This window comes from Carcharhinus amblyrhynchos, chromosome 6, assembly GCF_965287045.1.
Source record: "Carcharhinus amblyrhynchos chromosome 6, sCarAmb.v2.hapA, whole genome shotgun sequence".
Taxonomy (NCBI): Eukaryota; Metazoa; Chordata; class Chondrichthyes; order Carcharhiniformes; family Carcharhinidae; genus Carcharhinus; species Carcharhinus amblyrhynchos.
Window position 1 is genome coordinate 94,858,466 of NC_137329.1, and position 14,213 is coordinate 94,872,678.

General features: G+C 41.7%; 1 protein-coding gene across 1 annotated transcript; it reads right to left on the reverse strand.

Annotated features, from left to right (window-relative positions):
* Positions 1–6,839: 6,839 nt before the first annotated feature.
* On the reverse strand, positions 6,840–8,296 carry chrm2a (cholinergic receptor, muscarinic 2a). The gene has a single exon (XM_080191708.1). The coding sequence runs from the start codon at positions 8,294–8,296 to the stop codon at positions 6,881–6,883; it is 1,416 nt and encodes a 471-aa protein (XP_080047834.1). The 3' UTR covers positions 6,840–6,880.
* Between the last annotated feature and the right edge of the window lie 5,917 nt (positions 8,297–14,213).

Consider the following 14,213-nt stretch of genomic DNA (forward strand, 5'->3'; position numbering starts at 1 on the left):
TGGTCAATGCACCTAAGCAGCACGTCTTTCGGACTGTGGGAGGAAACTGGAGTACCCAGAGAAAACCCATGCAAACATGGGGAGAACTCCACACAGATATTGGTCCAAGCCGAGAATCAAACCTGCACCCCTAGCACTGTGAGGTAGCAGTGCTAATCACTGTGCTGTCCTTTTACCACATTCTGGTTCACTGAATTGCACACCACAAATGTACATGAGAACACAGAAAGCAGTGTCTATTCATACCATTGCCAATGCCACTTTGGGATAACTGTCACTATATGTACACTAGGAACACAGTGGACCCTCCCCTTTCAGCAGGGCTGAAATCAGGTTCTCATTTCATGTTCAATCTGTAACCAAAAACTTCCTTGCATCGCATGTTGGTACACCTATCTGCTGAACTGCCACAGTGCAATAATTAAAACAATTTTATATAAATATTTATACATCATATGTACATCATTCAGTCTTTTTTCCATAGAAATATATGTATATATTCTTCCTCTCTTCCTACACATAAATACAATATAGACACAGATATATATTTGACATACAGATCTCAATTGGTGCATCAGTTAGTGCATAAGACTGCCACCCATTAGCAATAAAACATTTAGGATGCTTTATGTTATTTCACACATTTATCATTCTTAATTAATTAATCATAGAGCTGATTTTTTTCTACCAGTAATGATGGCACCATGGTTTTATTTTGACACGCCAACAATTTATCATTAATGCATCATTTATTTAAAATTTCCATAAGGAAATGGTGTGCTATGTGCATCTAATATGATCACTTATTAAAATACAAAAGTATGCTCCAATAGAGTTGGTGTCTTAATGATCTATCAGTGCATGCAAAACTCTAAGGGAAACAAAACATGTCTCTGATTTGATCAATTAATGAAAGAACTAAAGTTAATGTCAGCCCTAATTCTAGTAAATAATTTGAAAATGTATCATGGAGGAGACTGTTTAACGTGTTTGGTGTTCCCATGCAGATCTATAAATACAATTCACCCATCTTTTTCAGTACTTTTCAACTGGCGGGACTGATAGTAACACTTCTACTGAAGCGTTCCCAGCAGATCAGTTCTCTCCCCACTGAACTCAGAGTCAAATATGTTCAGGAGTGAACCAACAGAGCGTCTTTGCCTGATAGATCCATCACCAAAGTGCGGAGTAATCTCCAATGTGAGGTTCCTAAGCCTATAACTGCACTGCTGCTGTTTACCAGCTCTTAGAAAGCTGGCACATTGGTACTTAACAGTCTAGGCCTCGCCTTGTTAATAAAACAGTCCCTTTTGAAAATATAACATTTCATGCAACTATTGATCTCTACATAAAAATAAATGATGGCATTGAGGACATGGGAATTTAATCTTAGTATCAGAGTACTGAAACCCACAGTGCTGTTCATTAATTAGACAGTCTTGTCTCCTCTATGGATTACACTGCTAAGCAGTCATTTCTTTGTGTTCAAGTACATAAGAGAATGGAAATGTCACAGGCCTGTAATATTGTAGCACTTTTCGTCCATACATTTTTGGAAGATGTTAATGGGCACACAAACACAATGGTCATTAATAGAAATCCATTGGCGTGGATACTTTTGAGAATGTGTTAAAGTTAGATGCCTGTAACACAAGCCAGTGTTGATTTCATGTCACTTAGCCACAATAATGTGGAACATATGGAGCAACATATTTCATTAGCCCTATTGTCCCATAGTATTTCTATCTTAAGATATTGTTGATGATTCATTTTGTGATGACCTAATGGAAATACCCTGTACAAATATCCAACGTGGCACATATTTTAATAAAATGATCACTCTACCAGGCGATCTTTCATTCTAACAGAGATGTCATATTCATTGAAGTATCAATAAACAAAGCATACCACAATTACAGAAGGAGTGTGCTGATCATTTGTATTGAGAGGCTTGTACACCATAACGCGGTATAAACACTACATTTTGAAATGTGAGATAATTATTTCAGAACTCATCAACACAAAATGACAAAGAGTTTGAATAAACATAGTTATTCAGGGATAATATTCTTGGTATTTATTTCAGTTGGGCACTTCCAACTGGTGCTTTACAGACTATTTAATGCCAATTTCTTTATACCTCAAAGCTTTTGTAAATTCTACCACAGAATATTTTGTGTTATATCTGGAATATCTGGAAATACAGAACATTTTTTCTGTTTTAAAATCCATTGAAGAAAACTGTGTCTTTTTTTTAAATCAAGGCCTCATTTTAAAATCAATTTCCTGCAATGTTCTTTTTTCTGAAACATTGGATTAGAATCTTGTGCCCTTCAATATAGCGAGTTCTTTAAATTGGGTGGGAGATTGGCAGGTGCCAGCCTGCCCCCACCCCAAATAAATGCAATGAGAAGGCTTGTGGACATCTTTGTCACCCCACCACCAATTGAGGAATTGCCCACTTAAGAGTCTCATCCCATCACCACTACCATTAACCCAATGGCGGGCAAGGAGTTGCAATGCGTGACAAGCGAGTGGTTGGGTTAATGGGGGTAAGGCTGCGGGCTGGGTGAGAAATCCTTTGTTTGAAGGTACTCAGTGCCCAATTGAGAGACCCAACACCTGGAAGGGGGAAAGTGGGGAGGCTGGAGGGAATGGTCCTGAAATAACATTCTCTGTCCTTGCTTCTGACCGTCCTCTGCTCCCCCATCTGCAAGCTTCCCCTCCGCCTGCCCACACCCTCATCACTCAGCTGTGCTTATATCCCTCCTCGATCAGAGGTCTTAGGTGGGTGTAGTACCGGCAGCTGCCACCACCTTCAGTGGTTGGGGATGATGGGGGAAGAGGCTATGGTGAGGAATTCTTTGTTTCACTGGCAGAACCTATGTTGTGAAACAAAGAGAAGGAGGTCAGACATTTCACCTCTTTTGTCCATCCACTGACTCTGTCTACACTTACTGTACCTGTGTAATAAAGGACCCCACACAGCCCACACATACCCTCTTCCACCTTCTTCCATCGGGAAAAATATACAAAAGTCTGACGACGTAACAATCGACTTCTTCCCTGCTGCCATCACACTTTTCAATGGGTCTATCTTGCATTAAGTTGATCTTTCTCTACACCCTGGTTATGACTGTGACACTACATTCTGCGCCCTCTCCTCTCTTTCCCTTTGTACGGTATATTTTGTCAGTATAGTGCACAAAAAACAATATTTTTCACTGTATACTAATACATGCAACAATAATAAATTGAATCAAGCCCTTGGCTGTCCAATGGTGCCATCCTGAATCAAGTGCTTTATCTAATAAATTGGCATCACAGAGCTATTCAGATTCCAGTCTATCGCAAGTTGATAGGAGTGATAACAACATAATTGTTATACTTTGAAATATGTACAAACTTCAGAAAAACCAAGTCAGTTAAGAAGATAAGATGTTCTCTTGATAAGGCAACAGTTGTCAGCTAACAAAAAAACTCATCCATCTGGAATGGAACACCAGTAAGAAGCGAATGACTTTTATTTAGCAGACTTATAATGAATGTCACACAGGGGCCATCATTAAAAGCTTATAGAAAAAGGTAGTTTGAAGCAATGGGATTCTTGCGTGGGAGGTCAGGCATTATTTATTGGAGAGAAACAGAGTTAACCTTTAAGGTCAATGTTTTTTTTATTGATTCATGGCATGTGCGCATCAATGACTAGGTCACCATTTTTTATTGTCTATCGCAAATTGCCCTTGAGAAAGTAGTGGTGAGCTGCCTCCTTGAACTGCTGTAGTCCATGTGGTATAGGTACATCCAGAATGCTGTTAGGGAGGCAGTTCCTGGATTTTGGCCTGGTGACAGTGAAGGACTGGCAATATACTTCTAAGTCAAATTGGTATGTGACTTCAAGGGGAACTTGAAGGTGGTGGTATTTGCATGCATCTGCTTCCCTTGTCCTTCTAGGTCATAGGTGTCAAAGATTTGGAAAGTGCTATCAAAGAATCCTTGGTGGGAAAGCTAGGTGAAAGGTCATCGAACTATAACGTTGAGCAGAATCTTCCAATCTCAGTCCCTGCTGAAATGGTGGGATCATTTTTGGGTTAGGAATCCAGCTCACTGATTTGCATTCCTGGGGAGTAGGCCTTATTCCTGCTGAAGAGGCCAGCAGCGCAGTGCTGAGCAGGCCACCATGCATGCGCCTATCTGTCAGAGTGGAGATCGGTGCATGCGCAGTGGCTTCACACTGCCGGCCTCCTGACTTCTGGCCAGCCTTGCAACCCCACATTGTGGCTACACTGACCCTCCCCACACAATCGCTAGCCTCCCAGGCCTCACCACTCCAATTTCCCAAACCCCCCATCCTCTCCTCACAGGCTCAATCACACCCCCATGGCAGTTCCAACCTCCCTCTCCCCCACTCGGATGGCCAGCCCTGATCATCCCCTATCCTCCCTCTCCCAGCAATCCTCTGGCAGAGTGGCAGTGGGACAGCCCACCTCCACCAATTGGGCCTCCTTAATAGGCCCCACCCCCTCTTGTCCTGACCCGTGGCACTGTCTGATAGCCAATGGACAGTGCCAAGTGTACCCCTCAGACAGTGCCAGGGGGCCAGGCTGGCACTGCCAGGCTAACAGTGCCCAGAGGATATTTCTCCTTATCACCGACCACCTGCAGGGGGCCTCAATGGCCTCTGTTCTCTGCAGTGGTGTCGGGCCGCCTGTTAGTGGGGAGTAAACCCCACTGGAGTGAACCACTGTTGACGGGGGCGGGGGGCGGTGGAATTTGCGGACCTGGAGATTTCAGTCCTGGGCCCACAAATTGGATGCAAATGTTAATTTCAATATTCAAATCACCTCCATGCCAGCATGGAGATTCACAGAGACCCAGGCACCCAACGAAGAGCTCGCTAAACAGCCTCCACTAATGTCTCCTGATCCATTGCACAGAACAGTGCAGCAGGCTGGTAGAATCCCCCTCTATTTATCATTGGAATATCAATTGCATACAAGAAACTAAAAGCCAACGCCAAAACTAATGGCCAAACGTTATCTGCATGTGGATTGAGAAAGTGCGCTTTAGTTGATGATGCTTTTTCAGGCCCTGGAATTATTTTTCCCTCCGGTTATCCTCTGTGGAGTCTTCTCCCATTTCAGCTGCTGGTTAACTGCTTTGTTATTTTACTTTCTGCTTTACAGCAAGCACATCTCTTATTCTATGACCAAGGAGTAATCCTCGTGTCAGACTGTCAGGGTCACTGTCCCACACTGACTCACTGAGCTAAACACTATGGGGGAATCTTGCACAAATTTGTCATACCAGTTCTGGCAGGAATACTGGGGTGAAATTCGCCAGCTTCACCAGTCAGTTTTCTGTTCAGATCTTGAGACCGAGAGTGAAAAGAGAGAGTGGGCAAGGTTTGTGCCATCACTCTGGTGGAGCGGGGACTCTTAGAACCGAATACCGGAGCCCCGATCACAAATAAGAAATAACTGCCCATCCCTCCACTCCCCACGAGCACAAATAACAGCCAACCTCCCCACCCCCCACCAACACCACCACAGAGGAATCTGGGGCCATTCTCCACCCCTGCACCTCGTCATGCCCAATATCTCCATTACACTCAATGTCCACACCAACCACCAACATGAACAGATGAGTCCCCCACAATAGAGGTTTCCCTACAGGCTGCCCCTGGCACAGTGCCAACCTGGCAGTGCCGACCTTTGCAGGGGGGCATTGCCAGGGCATTGTCTGGTCATGTGCCCCTCCCTAAGTGATGTCACACCAGCAAGGTATAAAACTGTAATGGGGGGATAATTAGGTGATGGGGTGTATATTTAAATTTATTGAAATCTGTTAAAATTGGGTTCCCACTCATACGGGCATGAACGTGATGATATCACTGGTTTGGATGGGGAAAATCGAAGATCATGATTGCGCCGGCAAGATTTGCAATTTTCGGCTTTCCAGATTTTGATTGGGTGATTTCGCTCACAGAGAGTCTGGACTCAAGATCCCGTCCATTGACACAAGGGACAGACTAGAGGGACACAGTAAAATTTCACACCTGCATTACAGATTTTGTTACAGAATTTGTCAAATTAATGAATTTAACAATGTCACTGAATTTTCTTAATGTGAGGCTCTGTCCATCGGGGGGCTCAGCCATGATTGCACGGATTCTAATTTTCCGAAAAATAGTGGGTTTGTGTTTTCCAGTGAACACTAAACTCAGGGCTGTTGCGATGTGATTAATCTGAGGCAGAATTAAATGCTGATAAAGACCAGAAAATCATTCAAGCAACCAATTTGGTGCCTTGGCATCAACAGGACCACATGACCTTCTATTATTAGATGATTGGGAGAACTGCCTGCAGTTTAAAACGAAAATGCTTCTCTTTCTGCCAATGTATTATTCAAAATAATAAATGAGTTACTATCTAAACAACTCCAGCAAAGTTAAATGGTAACAGAGAGTACTCACACGAGAAGCACCATATGCAGTGTAGGATTTGAAGAAACTGGATAAGTTATATTACACTAATATAGCACATCAATATTTTTATATGGAGAAATGTAAAAGTGAACATTCCTTGATAAACAGGTCTATACTATATTTTATGGTGCTTGGATTTAGGGCAAACTCATCTTCCAGTTCACTCATAAATACATTCTAATAATCAGCACACTCTTCATTTATAACAGATATTACAATTCATTAGATATAATTTAAATGTGCTTTCAATATTACATATAGTAGATGTTTACTTGACCCATAATCTGGCACAATTAATATATTACTTACACATATTTTTGAATGTATACTATGAAAGTCACCATCATCAATGTGTATAAAATGTTCAGAAAGTTGTGCTTGTAGCTGTTTTTTTTATCTTGTTGCTCCAATGTTCTTATACTGACACAGGAGTAGGTGCTTGAAGGTTTTTTTGAAGGTAGCATTACACAGTGCATAGCAGGCTGGGTTAATGGTACTGTTAATATAACAGAGCCAGTATCCAATAGTCCACACTGTGTTGGGGACGCAGATTGAACAGAAGGTGTTAATGAGAACCATGACATTGTAGGGAGTCCAGGTGATGATAAATGCCAGGAGGATAGCCAGGATGGTCCTAGTCACCTTCTTCTCTCGGGTTACAGCGACCTTCTTCTTCTTAGCTGGGGTCTTGGTCATTTTAATGATCTTTTGGGCTGCTTTGATCTCTCTGTCACTTCCATTCTTGCTGCTACCTGGCACTATTTCTATTGTGGTGCCACAGTAGTCACCTTTTTGAGAATTGCTAACCAGCTTTATGCATGAGAGTTTCGAGTTGTCCATCCTGAAACGGCTTTGTGTAGTAGAGATGTTTGTGTTCCCTTGGATCATCCCTTCCTCCTTCTGGTTTGATGGGACCACACTGAGGGAAGTTGACTCATTGGAGAGCTCCTTCTCTCCTTGGCCACAATTATCAGTTGCTATATCACCAGTTATTTTGCCATTTTGCATTTTGGCATGCGGCAACTCATCAGGAGCATTTGCAATATTGTTATTGTTTGGTTTCATTATTTTGCCCTTCACCAAACTGGGAGAAACAGTGCCCTTGCTCGATTCAGGTGCCTTCTTATCCTTCTTTATCCGACTCTTACTGGCACGGGATATGTGCACATACAAAATTGTCATAATGATTACAGGGAGATAGAAGGCAGCTATAGCAGTGCCAAAAGTGACAGCTGCATTTGAGAAGAACTGTACGTAACACTCACCCTCCTCAACTGTTCGTCCCCCTACAATGAACTGCCAGAAAAGAATGGCAGGGGCCCACAGGATAAATGACAACACCCAGGCAGCTGCGATCATCATCCCTGCCATCTTAGTTGTTCTCTTCACGGGGTAGCTAAGGGGCTTTGTCACGCAGAAGTAGCGGTCAAAGCTGATGATAAGAAGATTCATGACAGAGGCATTACTGACAACATAATCTAGAGCAAGCCACAAATCACACACAACTGGGCCCATGGGCCAGTAGCCAATTACAATATAAATGGTGTATAGATTCATAGAGAAAACACCAATAATCAAATCAGCACAGGCTAAGCTGAAAATAAAGTAGTTGTTAATAGTTTGTAAATGTCTGTTTACTTTGATGGAAACCATGACCAGAATGTTTCCTATAATGGTCACCAAACTTAAAGATCCTGCCACAATCACGATGAAGACCACTTCGACCATTTTGTAAGAATTCCCACGCTCGGTGTCAAACAAGCCTGTTAGGTTGCTGAGAGATTCATTTGTCTCTGTTGAGTTTGCCATCGTTTCGCTCTGAGGCATAGTTAGCACTGAGGAGGCCTAAATGTAGAAGAGAAAAAAATGATTAGGAAACGTATTCCTGATGTGTTGAAGTTACAAGACAACTGGTCACTAATTGAAGCTCTACCAGCAAGAACACACAAAACCATCTGTTCTTATCAACCTCAAAATCTTTGCCAGCAGGGATTCGATCTTAATTAGGAATCATCTCATAGGTCACTTACTGTACAATTAATTGTGAATTAATAGTTAATTACTTGTGTCGAACTGAATAAAGAAGTTGATGAGTGACATTGCAAACATGTCTCATGGTTTTAGTTTTATTGATCCAATATGTCTCAGTGAATCATTTCTGTGTTTTGAAAACATTCAGTTGTTAAGAATAGAATACGGTCACTCCCTTTGGAGCCTTTACGTTCATGTATGAAGATTGCAAACTCATGTAAACACTGCAAATCCAGATCACCTAGGGAACTGTTGGAAGAAGAACAGATGCACCGTGTTATTCTCTCCGTCACAGAAAGAGCAACCATCCTGTCCAATAAGCTCTCAGTCAGAGGCAGATGTGAAGCAGGGGCTTGGGGCTGCACCTCTGGGAGGGAGAGAAATATCTGAGATTGAGTCACTTTATGTTGATGTCATGCATTTCAAAACAGATGGCTATAGGGTCAAAATAATGGAGACCTCACACCAGTTTTAATGATCTCGCCTCTATAATTATATAGCTTGCTTGTTTTAAACAAACCACGCTAAATACAACAAATGAGGATCATAATCCTGATGCTGGTATTTCAAAGCAAAATTAGAAAATCCATCACGAGATTTAAAATGACAGCAGTCTTCGCTGGAGCTGGTGCTGTAAAAACAAAATTACTCCATGACCTGTATTGCTGAATACTTAAACAGCTCATTTCACATCTATTAAATATCTCAGGAAGAATAAGCAATATTAATCAAGTACATACGAGTGGTTGGTTTGCTTGATTCAAGGCATTGGAAAGGAAAGATGCAGACAGAGAAAATCAGGAAAGGAATGATAGATAGTGGAGAGAGGCACAAATGTGTGTAAGACAGAAGGAGAGAAAAGAAAGAGGAGACGAGCAGAGTATAAGAAAGGGGGCAGAGGAGGAAGATAGTGGCATGGAGAAGGAGATGAAGACTGAGAAAGAGGATGGAAATTGGAGGATAAAAATTTGATTTGATTATTATTGTCACATGTATTAGTATACAGTGAAAAGTGTTTCCTGCGTGCTATACAAGCAAAGCATACTGTTCATAGTGAAGGAAATGAGAGGGTGCAGAATATAGTGTCACAGTCATAGCTAGGATGTAGAGAAAGATCAACTTAGTGTGAGGCAGGTCCATTCAAAAGTCTGATGGCAGCAGGAAAGAAGGTGTTCTTGAGTCAATTGGTACATGACCTCAGGCTTTTGTATCTTTTTCCCAATGGAAGAAGGTGGAAGGGAGTGTGTCTGGTGAAAAAAGTGAAGGAAGTATTACATGACATAAGGGTGAACCAGTACTTTCTTTGTGTGCGCCAGGGTGAGACACAGTAGGAGGAGAGAATAATGTAATTGCTTCCATATGTTTTAATTACATTTGGAATTTAGTATTTACAGGAAAAGAAATTGGAAAATGAAATGAACAAAAGTACTTAGAGAAAATCTGTTTTATATTTTGGAGAACATGTGCATCAAATTGAGGAAGAATTATCCACAATGCATTTATTTTTCATTGGTCTATAGAAGGTTAACAGAATTAGTAACCTTACTAAGCCTATAAGTGATGTGGCATGATAGCTTCACCAGCAACTTCAACAGGACTTATAGTCAGAAACAAGTGGAGACTGAAGGGTGGAAATTGGGAATGATCCATTGTCAGGTGAACTGATAGGACACAGTCCAGTGGGAGGCTCAAGGATTGTGCTAACACCTGTCAGACATTTACAGGCAGTTCAGTTTTACTGAGAAGGATATCACAGTACATTGACCTGACCTGACTGTAAATCCTGGGAAGGGGCACTTTTAGAGAATCATAGATCAGAGCCATAGAATCGCTACAGTACAGGAGGCCATTCAGCCCATTGAGCCTACACTGACAACAATCCCACCCTATCCCCCTAACCTCACATATTTACCCTACTATTTCCCCCCTGAAACTAGGGTCAATTTAACATGGCCAATCAGCCTAACCTGCACATCTTTGGAGTGCGGGAGGAAACCAGAGCACCTGGAGGAAATACATGCAGACATGGGGAGAACATGCAGACTCTGCACAGATAGTGACCCAAGCTGGGAATTGAACCTGGGTCCCTGGCGCTGTGAGGCTGCAGTGCCACCGTGCCACCTATTATTTTCATTAGGACTGCAGAGGCAGAGAAACTAACTCAACACAAATTAGGGCAGCAGCATAACTGAACTGCACTCCTGTCTAATGAACTTTCATGCTGGGAGTACAGATTTTCTAAATTTTGTCCTTCCAAATTTTGTAATCTCGTTGTTCATTTTCTCTTTCAGCTCTTGACATTCAAACAGACCATGGCACCACAAAGTCATCCTCTGCTGACCTCAATTATATTTATTCAAATTGCTGAATACTAGTGTCAAGTTTCATTCTTTTTACCTACATCACCCCAACCAAATTCTCTGCCCTCACTGCAGTGGCAATGGGGCGTGAACAACCAGTAATATCGCGCCAAATAGTTTCTGTCCTTTTCATCAATTCTTTGATTGTTTGGACTTCGCTTTCTGCTTCTCTGTTCAGCTGAGGGTAGACATCACATGGCCTGATTGCCTTTCAGCCAATTGAGGACACTTTATGGGGGTCATTTTTGCTGTGCAGGGATTTTACCTGTTGCGGGGGGAGGCTCATGCCATCCAGAAAGCTTGATAGCTTTAGCTGCTCTGGTTCTTGTTGGGCAACTGGGGAAGAAGACTTCCTTTGTGGGTGCCCTGGGCCAATCACAGGCACCCAGAGCCAAAGGTCATGCTTCCCTCTTTAACCTCATCGCTGGCCTCTCAAATTAGACCTTACAAACCTCAATGTATGGGTAAAAAGGTTTATCATAAGTTCCATGTTGGATTCTTTGTATCATATTTCTGACCTACAGTTGTGATCTTTCATGAAAGTGGGGCATTTTTGCAATCAAAAGTTTCAGGATCATTAAGACCAATATCAGGTGACTCTCACAGTTCTCCCTTTTCTAGATTTTTAACTTAAAATGTCAACAATCTTCTATTCCTTTTGTCTTTTTTCTCTCTGAATCCAATCTTTCTTTCCCTTGCTTTATTTGTCATTATATACATGATTCAACCCTTTATTCTTTGTTGGTCTTTGTGTTCCTTTGTTTCCAATCTTTCTCTGTCCTTAAATCTCATTGCTCAGTAGGTAGACATGACTCTCATTTTTCACAATTGCCCCATTGCCCTAACTTTGCTATTATCAGTTGCACTTCCAGCAATTTGCCAAGTGATAGAAGGTTTAAATAAGAATGCTTTTCTCCCATAGTTTTTAAATCAATCACTAAGAATGTTAATAGCTTGGCCCAATTTTGAATGAAGGCATGTTTTTTAAGTTAAGTTTATTTAATAGTAGTCACAAGTAGGCTTACATTAACACTGCAATGAAGTTACTGTGAAAATCCCCTAGTCACCACTTTCCGGCACCTGTTTGGATACTGCGACTTAAGGGATTTTTTTTAAATCATGATTTCTGCAGCTCTCTCTGTGTCAGTGGTTTCTTCACAGCTTCAGTGATGTCATCGTTGCTGACTTGATTGGAATTGTCCTTTTATTGCTTCTCAAGTGGCTTCAATGGGCTTGTTTGTGTTTACTCTGAGATTAGATTTATGACCCTGCATTGTTAGGAGAAAAAGACTTGTATTTTTGGACAGTTTTGTTTTCTTTCCAGTGAGTTTAATGTTTCAGTTTTAAAAGTCTTGAGGCTGCAGTTTAATTTTTAGTTTTAGCAGGGGCATCAAGCAAGAAAGAAGCTGAAGTCTTTCTCTTTCTCTCTCTCTGCCTCCCTATTCTATTTAGAAATTCTGCTAGTTATCTCAAGGCAACGTTTTACCTTCCAGAGGGGAAGTATAAGTTTTGAAAAGACTCAATTCCAGTCAAGTGAGATTTTAATCTAAGCCTGTGAAAAGGGTTTTATCTATGAAAGGTTTTGGTTTATTGGGACAGCTTTAATATTATGGGTTAATACATTATTGTGGCTGTTTTCTTTTTGTTTGTAATTGTTAAAAGATTTGCAAATGTTCTTTCTATACATGTTACCTTTATTCTTAAATAAACTTTGATAAAAGCTCTCTAGAGGGTTGTTGAATTACACCTGAAGTGAAATTTTTCATACTCATCCAAGCCAAATCCAAGATGCAAAACTTATATTTCAGATGGTCTCCATAAAGTACTTCAGAGTTTCTAACCTGACCCATTATAGTATACTGAGGGAGAATTTAGCATGACAAGTGCACCTAACCAGCACATCTTTTGGACTGTGGGAGGAAACCAGAGAACCCAAAGGAAACCCACACAGACACAGGGAGATCATACAGACTGCACAGATAGTGATTCCCAAGTCAGGAATCAAACCTGGGTCCCTGCCACTGTCAGGCAGCAGTGTTAACCACTGCACCATCATGCGGGTTCATCAATTTGTCGAAGTATGTGGCAGCATCAAAGATTCTTGAAGCATCAATACTAACTGCAAAGTGTTAAGCAGAAGCTTTCAGTGGAGTTTGTGTAAAAACAATCCAAATTATGCCATCTAATCATGCTGAATGGGTCTGTGCGGGAGGGAATAAAGATTCACTTTGCAATGGTTCTAACATCTGCTGCAGCACAAACATTGCCAGAAGCCAGTTTAAAGTTAAAAAAAACACTAAGAAAGAATAAAAAATATAGCAAAAGAAGGAACAAATACATAAGGGAATGAATAATGATTGTGAAGAGTATAAGAGAACATAAAACAGATGCAAGAATATGAGGTCAATCGCCAACAAGAAACAACAAATAAGACAGCTTGAAATCAGAAATAAGAGCATTGAATAGATCAAGGAACAAAGTCAAGGTAAAGGAACAGAAGAAGTGTATTTATGTAGCACCTTCCATGACTAGAGGATTGTCTAAAGTACTTTACAGCCAATGATGTAGTTTGGAAATATAGTCACTGTTGTAATGTAAGAAATGCAGCAGCCAATTTGGGTATAGCAAACTCCCACAAACATCAATGGCATAATGATCAGAAAATTTGTTTTTGCAATATTGATTGTGATATTTATATTGACCTTGTTAAAATCAAAAACCCCCATGCCTTCCTAAAACAGTGCAATGGGACTAGTGCCTTGGTCTGAAAGGTCAGATGGGGCCTCAGCTTAACATTTCATTCAGGAGAGTGCACCTCCAACACTGCAGCACTCCCTTAGAATGGTACTGGAGTATCAGACGAAATTTTGGTCTTCAGATCCCAGAACCCCAGGATGGCTCCAGCACAGGAGATAATTCAATTGGGTGAAATGCTACCACAATCTTACCACACTCTGTCACAAAAAAAAGCTGAGCAAGTTTCATGCCATCAAGTGTGGGGAGTGGGGCCTCAACATGCCAGCAAAGACCAGGTGCACTGAGATTGGGCGCAATGTTTCAAAGGCGCCCCAATCAGAAGAAACAATGATCTCCTCCCCACTTCACTACGGAGGTCGCATGGGCTCCCAGACACTGCCCTGTCATCTGATCAGAGCCAGTATTCACCCCTCCCTCGATCGGAGCCAGCATTCACCTGTCCCCCTCCCCACCGCCGAACAGAACTGGCACCCCCGCCCCCCCCTTCCCCCTGAATATTGGACTCCTTCTCCCCAAACCCCACACCCACACAGTCAATGCTAGCACCTACCCTATTCCGCCCCTCTTCCCAAACGGTC

Coding starts and splice junctions, on each gene's coding strand:
- chrm2a (XM_080191708.1), bottom strand. CDS start 8,296: ATGGCAAACTCAACAGAGACAAATGAATCTCTCAGCAACCTAACAGGC.